General features: G+C 34.0%; 2 protein-coding genes across 2 annotated transcripts in view; one reads left to right on the forward strand and one right to left on the reverse strand.

The window, feature by feature from the left end:
- The window catches only part of LOC148308284 (multicopper oxidase 3-like), a 28,815-nt gene extending 26,729 nt beyond the window's left edge, over positions 1-2,086 (reverse strand). Inside the window, exon 1 of the mRNA XM_088262010.1 lies at positions 1,634-2,086. Within this exon, the coding sequence (XP_088118136.1) occupies positions 1,634-1,757 (124 nt within the window). The 5' untranslated portion in view covers positions 1,758-2,086. The remainder of the gene's footprint in view (positions 1-1,633) is intronic.
- Positions 2,087-3,497: 1,411 nt separating this feature from the next.
- Positions 3,498-13,208, forward strand: LOC148308285 (putative protein phosphatase CG10417). The gene is made up of 7 exons (XM_088262049.1): positions 3,498-3,726; positions 6,954-7,188; positions 8,137-8,453; positions 9,282-9,789; positions 10,787-10,927; positions 11,539-11,945; positions 12,327-13,208. Exons 1-7 carry the CDS (start codon positions 3,616-3,618, stop codon positions 12,510-12,512), a joined length of 1,905 nt encoding a protein of 634 aa, XP_088118175.1. The 5' UTR covers positions 3,498-3,615; the 3' UTR covers positions 12,513-13,208.
- The last annotated feature ends 1,160 nt before the right edge of the window (positions 13,209-14,368 follow it).

A 14,368-nucleotide genomic window follows, 5' to 3' on the forward strand; every position in this document is an offset into this window, starting at 1 on the left:
CTACACGGAATTTTACTGTCCGGCAGTCCGGTTAGCATGATAAAATGATTAAGGATGATTGGCTTGTGCTTTTGTCCGTCTTTCTTCGGATCGGTGGTCTAGATCGATGCACGAACACAGTGCGCGTGAACTCGATCACGCTTAACTGTCGTAGTCGCTTTTATTTGAAAAAAAAAAACGGACTGCCGGACAGTAACGTGTAGTGCACAAGCGCCCTAAATGTAATTATTTCGGAGAAAACTTATCTTAACTCGAAAAAACAATGTTTTAAGGAAAAAATCATTTACGTAAATGTCATCTGGACTTGAAAAAAAAGTTGCAATTTAACGAATACTTGGCCTATAGACGCGAAGTAAAGGTGTGACCAATGGATAACTGTTACCTTTTCTAAACGTTATGAAACAAAATACGGGTAACCGTCGTTTTACGCCGGGGTTCCGTTCCAAGAGACTCCGGCGTAAAAAAAATTGATCACCTAGCCTTCATGCAATTAACGATAACGACAATACTGCATTGCTATGATGCAGTGCCCTATGCACTATTGGGTGCGGAGAAGGGTTAAAAATAAAAATAAAAATAAAAATAAAATAAAAAAATTATATGTATATAAATAAATTATGAGTTATTTCGTTTACAAAACTTAAGCACAGTAGGGCAAAAATATTTTTCATACAATTTGAAAACAATTTTACTAACACAATAGTCTGCTCGCGCCCATTGTAATATAATAAAACAACATGTAAGTGTTTCTGCTATTAGAATCGGGCCGCTTTGGTATTGGCCGAACCAGGGAATCCCACGGCCGCCACCAACCGGCGTAGTTGTGAATCGACTTAAATCGAACCGGCGCAAAACGAAGGTTACCTGTACAAACTTTGTATTCATCTACTTTTATTTTTAGTACTATTTTTCCAACGGTTTCGAAAAGCACGCTGTCTTTTTCAGGGATGGATACGTAAGATGTTCGTTTTTATGTTTGAGTTTTATTTATTTTATAAAATGTGCCACAAAGTATGAAGAAAAACATTAAAGAAATGATCCCTCTTTGATTAGCCGATTGAGATGGTATTTTTGACTTTTCCTTGGTTTATATTCCTTACACTTGGATTATTTTTTTGATGTCAAATATATTGAGAGGTAGAAATACGCAACCAAATTTGAGCACTGACAATTTGAAATAAGTAATGTTTTTTTTTTTTTTTAATCAAGGGCTCGGTTTTAAATCATTTAATTCGGTTTCTTGATTCGATCGCCCATGTCTAGTGTCAAGTAAGTGACCAGTAGAATTATTTGAAACAAAAAAAGTATGAAATATATAAATTCGTAATTATTATTATTATTATTATATTAGGTTTGAAAGCATTTTTTTATTTCACAATACAAGGTAACAACTATTTTGGTCTGGACTATCTTGGCCGAGACAAATTAGCATCTGTCAAAAATGATTCGTGAGGAAAATTTTGTGAAGTCACGAATTTGCCTGCTCGGGTCACTTATCAAAAACATCCTTGTTGTATTGTAGTTAGTTGCAGTTTCTCGGCTATGCCACAAATTCCCAAATCGACTGATTTCCATTTGTCTCATCCAACGGCGGTAAATCCCTATTTTAAAAATATATTTCAATCATTTTTACCAGTCAATTTATTGGTGTATCCGTAAGTTCTTGCCAAAACTGTGTCAATAGAAGCATCCCCCCAAATTCCAGCATTCCCCAAAACACCAACAAGACACACCAGAATTTTCGTGAGAATCTTCATTTTATTTTCAATCTATTTTTTTTCAAACTTCGTTACAGTCCGGCACACTTGAAATTTCAACGGATACACTTTATCATGCGCTTGAAGGAAAAACGTCAACAATAAAAATTAAGCAGTTTTTTTGTTTATTTTTGTTTCACGGTTTCACATCATTTAACAATTGTATTACAATATTTTCAAGCTAACCAAGCCCGTTGAGATGACTGTTCGGTTGATAAAACTACACGACGAACTAAAATAGTTAAAAGGAATAAAACTAGATTTGAAAGGCGAATGCGGAAAACTCGACGACACGAACGAACCGACTACGACTCCTTGCAACTTTGAGTGCTTCAAACTATTTGAAAGGTATCTGGACTTTTCCACGATAAATATTAAGAATCTCGTCAAATTCAAAAGTATTGTTTTATTGTTATTGAAAAAAACAAATTATGAACATACAATCTTACACTTTTTAATAATTGCCTTCGTGCTAGATTTTTCAGCTCCATATGGGAGAAAATATTATCATAGTGTTACTAGCATTCAAAATACATCAAGGTGATTTACATAAAAGTTATCCCACACGTTACAAATCGATTTACCAGTTTTGATTCGTTTTGATTAGGTATTTAGGTAGAAGAGAAAATTTATTTTTTTAAACTAGTAAATTCCTTTAAATAATTTGTTGGTATTAAAAATCAAAACCACTACATCGTTTCTGAAATAATGAACATAACGTACTATCTTTTATGTAAACTACGGTAATGATAGCTAAGTATTAAGAACAAAAATAAAATGTATTTCACAAACCGTTCATTTAAAAATAGAAAAACGCCATTCTTTTTTATGTGTTTAACACATTACCTCCTAAAAAGAAACTAGCTTTTAATTTTGGATACGGATTTAATTGGTTTAAGCTGAGGTTACGGAAGTAAATATTATTTCGGTAAGTGCATTTTATTCTTTATTAAGGTAACATATACTTAGATGAGATGTATATTTTTAAGGTCAATAATTACTTTTCGAGGTGTTTTTGTAAATAGTGTTTGATGTCTTTTATTTTTATTTTCATGCCTTTTTTATTTGTTTTTTGTTTATTTGTGTCGATTTTCTTATCCCTAAATAAATATAATTTTGTTGAAATAACTTAGTATTTCATTTAAGTATTTTAAACTTATTTTGGAATTTTAAAGATGTGCTTGGATGTAGTTATTTGTTTTTATTTTCTTTGATTGATTACAAGGTCAATAATTATGGGTGTGTTAAAAATACGAAGTGGAAAAATAAATAATGATTTTGATTTTTAAGTACTTAATTATTCATATTGTATTTTGTTGTACATTTTTTATAAATATTTAGAATTAAAGCTGTGTATTCACCCACTTACACTATTATTGTTATTTTTTAAAAAGACATCAGTTTTTTGAATTCGGAATTGTGATTACATGAAACCCACACAAAAATTTCTCAATACTTCAAACTTATTTGGAAAATTTGTAGAATGCACCACTATCGTGTAATTAGAGAGTTATAACCAATGTCTTGTTATTCGGAAATAAGTGTGTGGAAATGTCCTGGCTCAAGTTTTTTGTTATTCGAAGAATAAATATACCGGATTCCTATTTTGAATACGAATATTTTACGCCTATTTTTATTTACATACCTAACTTGCTTTTGTGCATTCGGATTTCCGAATTCGGTACACGTCTGCCTCAACCCTTAGACTATGGTTTCGCAAAACATATTTCGTAAAACAATATTGTCTCTGGCATTTTTGGAAGCGTGTGAGGTGATAGTCGGTTGTCGGGTGATTGGCGGTATTATTAATATTAACGTATTTCGATTCTAGCAGTGTTTGTTTTGTACATTGTGCAAAATGGGTGCGTATTTATCAGAGCCGTTAACTACAAAATCCTCAAGTGACGAAAACAATGGAAAAATTGCATGCGGCTCCAGTTCAATGCAGGGATGGCGTATTAGTCAAGAGGTAAGCAAATCCCGCCGTTTTTACCACACTCTTTTACCTTTGTTATGAAATGTGGCTTGTTCTTCTTATTCCGTGTTTCTTAAAGTCAAGGTGGACCATTTTCATATCGCTTTTTAGCCTCTTATTGTCACCACATACTTTGTAATAATTTTATACATGTGGCTTTACTTTATAATGTTTATTATTAATGATTATTCGATACCCCATTCCTTCTATTTGATACACGTTTGTGCATTGATATCTAAACTATTCCCACGATGTACATTTTTAGTAGTTATTCCCTCTCAAACCGAGCTATTCTCATTTTTATTTCGCGCTTCAGAGAAAAACTCATTGATGCCGTTCATTTTAACAGTGTGGAATTTACATAAAATAAGCCCACTTTTTATTTATATCTCAACTATCACTGTTCATTAAAGAATGTGCATTAAAAAAAATATATATGTATTGAACTGAAAATCAAAGAACCAAACAGTATTGGCAAGATAGTATACAGTGTTTTAATTATAACCTGATACCCACCGTTTGGGTGGGACAAATTGGCAACTGTCAAAACAAAAATATGAGGAAATTTGTATGGGTAATACCGTGTAAAAATAAAATTTTGTATACCAATGAATATGATAAATTTGAACTATGCCATTTTTGGTTGTAGTTTCACAATCAGTTTTGCTTCCTGATGTTTGTTAAATATCTTTTCAATAATCATTGTTACTGAAACAATTTTGTATAAATATATTTAATTGACATATGGTACTAAGTGACAAGTAAAACTTCCAGAGATTTAGTAGCAACAGGCTACTGACAAGTGCAAAATCCTGTTCAGGTAAAGTGGACGCTTGTACGGAACATTGTTATTCTTCTTCTTCTTCAAGTGCCCTGTCGGGTCCCCCCAACGTTGGCGATCACCTCGGTGAACCTATACCTGTCCTGCGCCGCTCGGAACAGCTCCTCAACGCTTCGTATGCCGGTCCAATCCCTCACGTTTTGCAGCCAGGACATTTGTCTCCTTCCGGGCCCTCGGCGTCCCTTAATTTTTCCCTCCAATATAAGTTGGAGAAGGTGGTACTTTTCCCCACGCAGTATATGACCCAGATATGAGATCTTTCAAACTTTGATAGTTGATAACAATTCCCTGTCAACTCTAGCTCGCCTCAGGACTTCGGCATTGGTAACCATGTCTGTCCAGGGAACTCTGAGCATTCGGCGATGGAGCCACATTTCAAATGCTTCCAGTCTGTTCATTGCAGCGGATAGAAACATTTAAATAATCCAAGAAATAATGATGTTAAATAGGAGAATAACCGTCAGAAAGATTAAAAACGAATTGAACATATATTATCGAACTGACTATATATAATAAAGGAAGTGGGGATGAAAACATTTTACCAATGTTCCTTGAATGTTAACGCCCACACTAACAAATGTTCACATGAACACTGCAGGAAGCTTCTTGCTATTTACCAGTAAAATAAGTTATGTAACTGTGGATGAAACATTGGTCCACCCTGACACTAAACGGCAAAGCATGCAGCAGAATCTATAGCGCCCTGCAAATTTCAAGTCCAAAATCCAACTGACAAAGTCATGGCCCCATTCTTCCAGGACACTAAAAAATATGTGCTTTTTAATTTAAGTTTTACTTGGTAAATATCACTATTTAATTAAATCTATTGTGACATGTGTTTCGATGCATTCCACATCATTTTCAAACAATTTACCCCAAAGTGACTGCCGAATCAATTTATAATATTTGCTTATTTACTACCTTTTTTTGAAAGCCACAGTAACAACCTCTGTACTCTACTGATACCGAAATTGTTGAAAGTGACAAAAGACAAACGAAAGGGAAATCTGGGGAAAAAATTTCTTAATTCTTTGCAATTTTCTGATTTCCTTTTTTCAATCTTTATTTTGTATTTATAAAAATAAAATATATCATTGTCTAACACTTACTTTTAAATATTATTCTTAATTTATTTGACTGGAAATTTCTGCAATATCTGAAATTTTGGTCCAACATTCCACAAAACTATTATTTTCATAAAATTAGTTAGGTTAGTTAGCAATCACTGCCGGGTCAAAGATTGAAGCAGATATTACACCACAAGTACAATCATTAATCTCAGCAAACCTTATAAAATCAAACAGTAGATCTGAAACTGAAACATCATTACCTTACCTTAGAACCCTAACTGTCCATCTCCTCCTCCCCTGACCCCTCCTCTCTTCCTTAAACTTTCTACCTGATTCCCTTTTCCCATGCCTTCCTTACTCTATCGTCATTTTGTTTTGCTATTCGTGTTACCCTGTTTAAATTCTTAATTTGTAATTATGCTCTCTTATGTTTCTTTGTTTTTCTTTTTTCTTATCCTTGTCTTAACCTGTTCAAGCATTATCTCCCCACTAATTTCTAACAGACATCAAAAGGTACAAGCCTAGATCGTTCACACTAGTCTGTTTTTTTTTGGTTGGTTGGAAGATATTCCTTTATAGTAATAAGCCCCCCAATGTACACACATATTGTACAAAAAGTTCAAATAAATAAACAGATCAGGCACAATGACAGCGACTGTTGTGAGAGGGTGCTAGCCTGTCGCTTTTCAACACAGCTTGTCCTTTTTCTTGAGTCGCCTCTTAAGGGAGAATAGGCAGTGGAAATCTTCTTCATACTAGAACTTATATTAAACCATATCCACTCCCTATGTGGAGCATATGGAGTTCACAAACTGTCTCCAGGCTTTTCAGTCGGCTACCAGCCTCCCTCGCTTGCATCTTCCCAAGTCAGGTCCGTATCCCGATGTTCTGACGAGAACTGCCGACGAATTGTCAACAGCGGTCGGCGCGAACCTGATGCGTTGTAAAAGAGACAAGCTTTATAAAGGCTCTCGGGAGGTATGCGGAATACATGGCCAAGCCAACTAAATCGCGTTTTCTTGACGACAGTTGTGACCTAGATTTGCTGAGTCCTACGCCTTATCTCTTCATTTCAGACAAAGTCAAACCATGCCTAAAATTCTTGGCAGACACCTTTTCTCAAAGCTAAGTACACGACTTTGTAAGGTGCCATGTTTCACAGCCGAGAATAGGAGCAATGCAGGCATTAGGTCTTTGCCAAGTATAGATCCGATCTCCAGACAGCCTTCATACTGTTAAGAGACCCTGCGAGTCCTAATCGCACTTAAATTTTAATTTATTTTGAATTTTTGTGTATTTTTTCTCTACAGGATGCTCACAACAATATTATGGATTTTGATTCAAACACTTCACTATTTGCCGTATATGATGGGCACGGTGGATCGGAGGTTGCGAAGTATTGCTCCATGAAGCTTCCTCAGTTCATCAAGGACACACAAGCCTACAAAGATGGAAACTTCCCTCAGGCTCTAGAAGACGCTTTTCTCGGATTTGATGCCACAATTTACAAACCAGAAATCATTGATCTTCTGAAGGAGTTAGCAAGTAAATAAATCATCATGTATTTTGAATTAATTAGACTGCTTTATTCTTGCCTATATTAAGAGAAAGGGATAAATGAAATTATAGTAAGTGTATCAAACTTAACACATTTCGGGCGGGTATTTTTTACGCCCGTGGACCGCTGGCAATGGCATTTGATTATTATGTCCATATAGTTAAGACCTTAACAAAGAGATCGGGATATAATATTTATAAAAAAAAAAACATTGGATAATTCCTTCTTTTCTGTCTTTGAAATGAAGCCGGCGCAGAAGGTAAAAATACCCTTCCCGTCCTTAAGCATCAATCGACCGAACGGGTAGAAATACCTTTCATGCCCAAAGTATTTTAAGAATATTATGAGTTCCACAGTTATTTCCAAAGTGATCATTCACGAACTCCTTCACTCGAATATCTTTGTTTTAAACTGCTCGAGTTAAGAAATTGAGAAATTGATAAATAATTGCATGAATGTACTGATTATTTTGGACTATCACTTATTAACGTTGAACTAGTTTCATATTACGCGTTCCAAAATTTATTATATCGTTGAAATTTGCATGCCACTTTGCTTTTTATTTCCCTGATACTCATTATGAAATTCTTTTCATGTCGATATATCCCATCTATTAAATCAGATCTGTGAAAAATGGGAAAATGGGTTATTGATGCCATACAATTACACGTCAGTGGTACACTATGAACTGTTTTTAAAATCGCTCTGCTTAAAATTTAATGAAATATGTATCTTCAAAATAGGCATCCCAAATTTGTAATTAACAAACTTATTTTGAAAATTAAATTGAAAAAAAAAAAAAAATTATTACAATGCAGTCTAATTGATTAACAATGACATTAATTCAAATTTGGTAGGCTATCTCAGAGATTGATTATTAGTATTAGTTATATGATCTCATCTCAGTTGTTCATCATCCTTTATTTACTTGTTAGAAAGCGACGAAACAGACCCTGATGCAGATGAAACGATTGATGAAGAAGAAGAGGTCCACAATCTGTACGAAGAGGCGTCCATGCCTCTCGACAAAATAATGCAAAAATACAATGAAGGAAAGAATCCTCAGCTGGCTAAGGTCGGCAAACTAGGATCTGAGGTTCCCGTATCCCCGTTCCTGAGGTCCAGGAAACCCGGAGCTTCGGGTGATAGTGATGCCGCCTGTTCCAGTAAACAAGCATTCAAAAATGCTGATTCGGATGTATCCTCATCTGTCAAAGATTCTGATGACGGGGAAAAGTCAGATGAAGGACAGGTAATAATTTAAAAATTTATGTATATATATATGTGTGCGTGAACTATAACTACAGTGATACCTATGACATATGAATTAGAAATTGTCTACAACATTTTGAGTGTGTCCTAATACTTGTTGACAAAATCTGGATTATTTCCAATACAGGAGTTATTTTCATATTATTTTTTGACATCTCATCAAAGATCTTTGATGTATTTGGACACGCTCTTAATAAGTATTTGGACACGCTCAAAATGTTGTAAATAAATTATCTGGTCAAATTATAAGCTTAAATAATAAAAATGAAAATGATATTTTCTGGCGTTTCTCATGTGTGTGATTATAATCCGGGATTCACATACTAATAAAAGAGTTTCTGCTCAATAAAAAGTTTCTTTTCATCTCACCAAAAGATGTCTCTAGTGATGTTCTAGTGATTCAAGAATAATGTTTCAAAATTGGTTCATATCTATAGAACTTCAATCAATAATGGGTATAATTGGTGAATGTTACACGTGTGTAAAGTGATTTACTTATTTCACTTAAACCAGCCTATGATGGTCGTCAGCCCCGTAAATGCCCAGACTTCCATATTCTTTTTCATCTTTGATGAGATGTCAAAAAATAATATAGAAATTGTCTGTTTAATCTTTAAATTAGTAATTGTCAGTTAGGTATGAATCTGTCACCCCACCACAATTTTGTAAGAAAAATAAAATATCTTCGACTCATGATTATCCCAAGAGGCTTCTCTATATGTCATGAATATCTCGATTGTTCTATCTGCATGTTCCAATATAACACTGTCCAAAATATTTGATTTTGATAACAATAATGAAATTCCAGGTTTCGACAAGCAATGGCGAAAGCGATAAACTGAATGGAGATGGAACTAATTCAGAAAAACCTGGTGGCTCTGACGAAAAACCTAGTCTCGCAGAAGCATCTATTCCGGATAGCTCGGAAGATGTGCGTGAAACTCCTTCAGGCAGCAGCAGTTCCAATGAACCCGCAAGTAGTTCCACCAGCAAAGAATGCAACGGAGATGTGTCCAATTCCAAGGAAATTAGTGTCACTTCATCGTCTCAAAATGGAGATATAAATAGCTCTCCGAGCAAAAAGGGAAAAGCTTTAGCTAAAACGGCTGCGGTTTCAAGCACGGAAACCAGCGCAGAGAAATCAGACCGACCGACCAAACGTGCGGCAGCAACGCTGTACAATAGTCTACTCCAAATAATCAACTGCTCGGAAGATGATGAGAGTGATTCAAACGATGAGACATTTGAAGGCAAGGAAGAGGGAACGTCTTCCGATGATGAAGAACCTACTAATGGCGTTGCTGGAGACTCTGATGGTAATGTTTAATTTTACACATTCGCATAAATTAAAATATTCATATAAACATTGATTGAATCGTTGGAACATAATATCTGACCCAATATTACTCATATTATTTTTTGACATCTCAACGTATATGATGAAGAATTTACGGGGCTTACAACTGTTAGGCTGGTTTAAGTGATCACTTTACAAATATGTAACATTCCCCAATTCTACCCATCCTTGACAACCACACTAATGTGCAAAGGCAAATAGCCACAAGTTAAAAACAGTAGTTTTGAGATAAACTCGTTTATAGTATACTGAAAATTATGCTTTTCGTCAATACATGTATCAAATTAACACAATTTTGAGGCTACTTGGATAATGAATATCTCAGTAAAGGAAAGAGATGGAGCAAAATATGTGATTGTATATGATAGAGACCAGTTATAAGAATGGTTTGAGCCGTATTACGCCAAACAGTCGCAACTTGAGTTACGGCTAGTTGCACATTTTTACACATTAGCACACTACTCAAATCCTTGGAAGTTCTATATATGTGATCCAAATTCGAAACATTGTGTTTGAATCACTTTAATTTCACTATAGACATCTATTGGTGAGATGAAAGAAGCTATTTATTGAGCAGAAACTCTTTCATTTGGACACATTAAAAATATTATCAATATTACTTAATTGTAAATCATATCAGACTTGTACTTCAAAGAAAATGTCAAATGAGTATACATGAAATACAATTATTTTTATATTGATTTTGCCGTTAATTGAATTATAGTTTTCTTGTATCGGAGTTAAGCGTGTCAAAACCACTGGACCATGAAAAATGAAAAATCGAACATTGGAGATGCAACCAATCTGGTGTTATCGCTCCATTGTATGATTATTACTAGTGACAAATTTACATTATCATTTTATCTTATTTAGTACCTCTGTAATAGTTTGTTATAATTAAATTGTATTGTGCAATTGATGAAATTATGTATTTATGATACCAATTTGAATTGCAGATGAAGTAGATGATGAAGACACCACTGAGGATGATGGGGAAGAAGAAGAAGAGGACGACGGAATGGATGAATTTTCAATGATAATAAAAAATGAATCTGGATCAAACAGTGGATGTACAGCAGTAGTTGCTTTATTACGAGGTATAAATTCAATCAGATTTAAATTATTTTATCTTAAGTCTATTTAGTGAGGTGGCCCGACTAGTTGATTGCATTTCCTTCAAATCCTGTCCTTGGTTAATATTATAACTAACTAACTAACTAACCATCACGCCGCTTCGCCGCAGGGGTAGGCAGAGAGAATAGAACGCCACACCACTCTGTCTTTGCAAACATTCTTCGCCTCTTCCACGTTCATGCATCTCCTCATACATACCCGCCGATTGTTACGACTCCTAACCTGACCACTTTCAAGTATTTGACATACCTGAGCGTGCCATGTTTTTCTCGGTCTTCCTCTGCTCCTTTTCCCAATTACAATCGCCTCATAAATGTGTTTAACCATTCTTTCCTCATTCTTAATATCATATTATTAAGAGTGAGGAAAGAACATAGGTTAATATTAGAACTTCAACTACACTTAAATAAAAACTATTTTGTTTTTAGTAAGGTTATAAATAATTAAATATCTATCTAATTCGCATAATCACAAAATTCCATTGTTCACATCATTTAACTGGCTTCTCGGCGTCGCCTTCAGTAGTACCAAGTTATCTCTTTATTTTTTTTATATAAATGCAATATCTTTACAGAAAATCAGCTGTATGTCGCAAACGCCGGAGACTCCCGTTGTGTGGTTTGCAGAGATGGAAAAGCTGTAGATATGTCCATAGACCACAAACCAGAAGATGAAATAGAATTAAATCGTATAAAAAAAGCGGGAGGCAAAGTGTCCAGCGATGGAAGAGTCAATGGTGGACTTAATCTATCCAGGGCTATCGGAGATCTGGGATACAAACAAAATAAAGACCTCGGTCCCAAAGAACAGATGATCACAGCGCTGCCCGATGTCAAAACACTGACTATAGAGCCCAAAGACGAATTCTTCGTATTGGCGTGTGACGGTATCTGGAATTCCATGACTAGCCAAGAAGTCGTCGACTTTGTACGGTTGAGGCTAGAAAAGGGAGTTGAAAGACTTTCTCAAATTTGTGAAGAGGTAAATAACACTTTTTCTAAATCGTTTTATTTGTCCTAGGAGTACAAAGTGAGGCATAATATTGGATTGTTTTGAAATAACAGAAAAAAGTTTTCTTTGTTTTAATTAATTATAATATTATTATTATTAATTAATTAGATGTCACATTTAATGTCACATAATTTTTTTTACCAAAACCAAGTTGTAATAATTTAATTCCTTCAAAAATTACTGAAAGTTCCATTTAGCAATCATTATACAAAACTATATAATGAAGATTTTAATTTAATTATTGTATAATAATTTACAACACATTTCTTGAATAGTTTACCAAAAATTTAATCATTTTCAGTTTTGTTATTTTTTTTGTTATTTGATTTTCTTTTGAATATTTTATTTTAGATGTTCGATCACTGCCTATCACCCAACACAGCCGGAGACGGAACGGGTTGTGATAACATGACAGCTGTGATTGTGAAACTGAATGATTCCGGTGCATCAAAAAAGCGACCATCAGACGATGAGGCGATGGAAGAAAATCAAGCGAAACGCTCCAAGACTGATGACAATATCTCCTCCAGTGCATAATGATTTTGAGAAATATTCATGAATGTGATGATTTTGAAGGGTGCTTAAAGTACTGAAACAGATGTGTGTGTACACTTACAGTGCTATTTCCCGAGTGACTGTGCCATCTTTTATTGTATGCTCTAATAATCACGTGGTAAAAAGCATTCGGTATTAAACCTTTTTGTAACGGTTTAAATTTTTATTAAATTAATCTAATTACAATTGTACTGTTCTTCAGTATATATCCGTGCTCTGGTTGGGTTTTTTATACAATAAATAAGCTGTCATCCTGTTCAGGATGAGTAATTTCTCCACCTACTTATTATGAATTTGTCAACAATTCAAAAACATTTCCTCGTCCCGTTTTATGTATATATTCATAAACATTTCATTCCAAATCAATACTGAAATGTAAACAATCACATAATCTGGTAGCAGTTATTAGCGTAGTCATGCAAAAGTGGAACTGATAAAATATTCTGATGTGTCAACTGAATTATATGTATGAACAAATACTGGATGCATTATTCATATCTTTGTAGCTACCAAATTTGTCTGGAGGGGAAATATAAATATGTAATGCCACAATCATTTGCCCTTCCTTGTGTATTTATATGATATAATAAATGTAATTTGATTGAACTTTGTGTTGAAATCTAATTGCAGTACATAAATGTATTACAATTTAATAAATTATACCTCCGATTTATTTCATTCAATTCTATTTATTTATCAATATCCACAAGTTGTCATTCAATTTATTTTAATTTCTGTAAAATTACATGCCGAAGCATTGGAGATGGTGGATTTGTATGTTTTTACAAATAATATCTCGCATTATACAAAATATGAATATTTTCTAATTTATTTTATTTTTAATTATTGAAGACTTGGCTGCAAAAAGAGTTCATGTAAAAAACTCCATTCTGAGAATAAATCCTCAAACCATTTACAAATCATTTAAATGGACTTCCTATCTTAAAAAAAAATCAATATAATTTTGTGCACAATTTCAATTGCCTAATGGCTTGCACTGTGCTCGCATATTAAGCAAATAATTATTTTTGCTGGGAAAGAAATCATTTAAAAAAATAAGTTCTAAGTTGTAGAAATTTAATTAAAAAAATTTCAATGTCATAATTTTCTTGGTGCATTTCAGTGATATCTTCTTCCTGGCCACATCCCAGCTTATTGTCCTTGTAGACGCTGAAGTCAGCTCTCCTCGTCCTCAGGTTATATGTCCTTCTGTCTTGGATAACGTCACCTAGATTTCAGTGATATCTGTATATGTAAAATATGCTTACATTTGTTTTTCAAATGGTGATGGTCATATTCTGTATTTCCTCGATACATTAATATTCATTATATCTCACTGAGTGTTGTATTTGCCAATGTTTATATTGATAGTTAGACTATAAATTGAATCTGATCTTGGAATTTGTACCACTTTAACTCTTGGTTAGACATTTAACTATTCCATAAGCTGGTGCTGATTAATAGTTCTGAAAAGATTCTCCAATTCATATGGTATCCAATACACAGTACAGGATTAGCCATTTTTCTAAAAAATAGCATATAATATAAAACATTCTTATTCCACCCATGCCTTCAATTATATTCATGAAAATGATAATTGAACATGTTGATTTCTTTAATTGTGAAATAGTCTGCAAAATTGATTGATAATACTATTTTGCTCCAACTAGTCTTCCAGTATTAGAGGGGGAGCAGGTTGAATCAAAAACAAAATATTGCTAATAATTTTTAAGAAAAAAAATACCATAGCCCTCCTATAAGTTCTCCTGAATTAATGTTTCCGCATGTAGAGGGCTATTTTCAGAGTTGGATTTTTATTACGGAGTATCTAGTTTTTC

Source organism: Brachycentrus maculatus, unplaced genomic scaffold (genome assembly GCF_059751285.1).
Source record: "Brachycentrus maculatus isolate JH-2025_06_01 unplaced genomic scaffold, ASM5975128v1 h1tg000172l, whole genome shotgun sequence".
Lineage (NCBI taxonomy): Eukaryota > Metazoa > Arthropoda > Insecta > Trichoptera > Brachycentridae > Brachycentrus > Brachycentrus maculatus.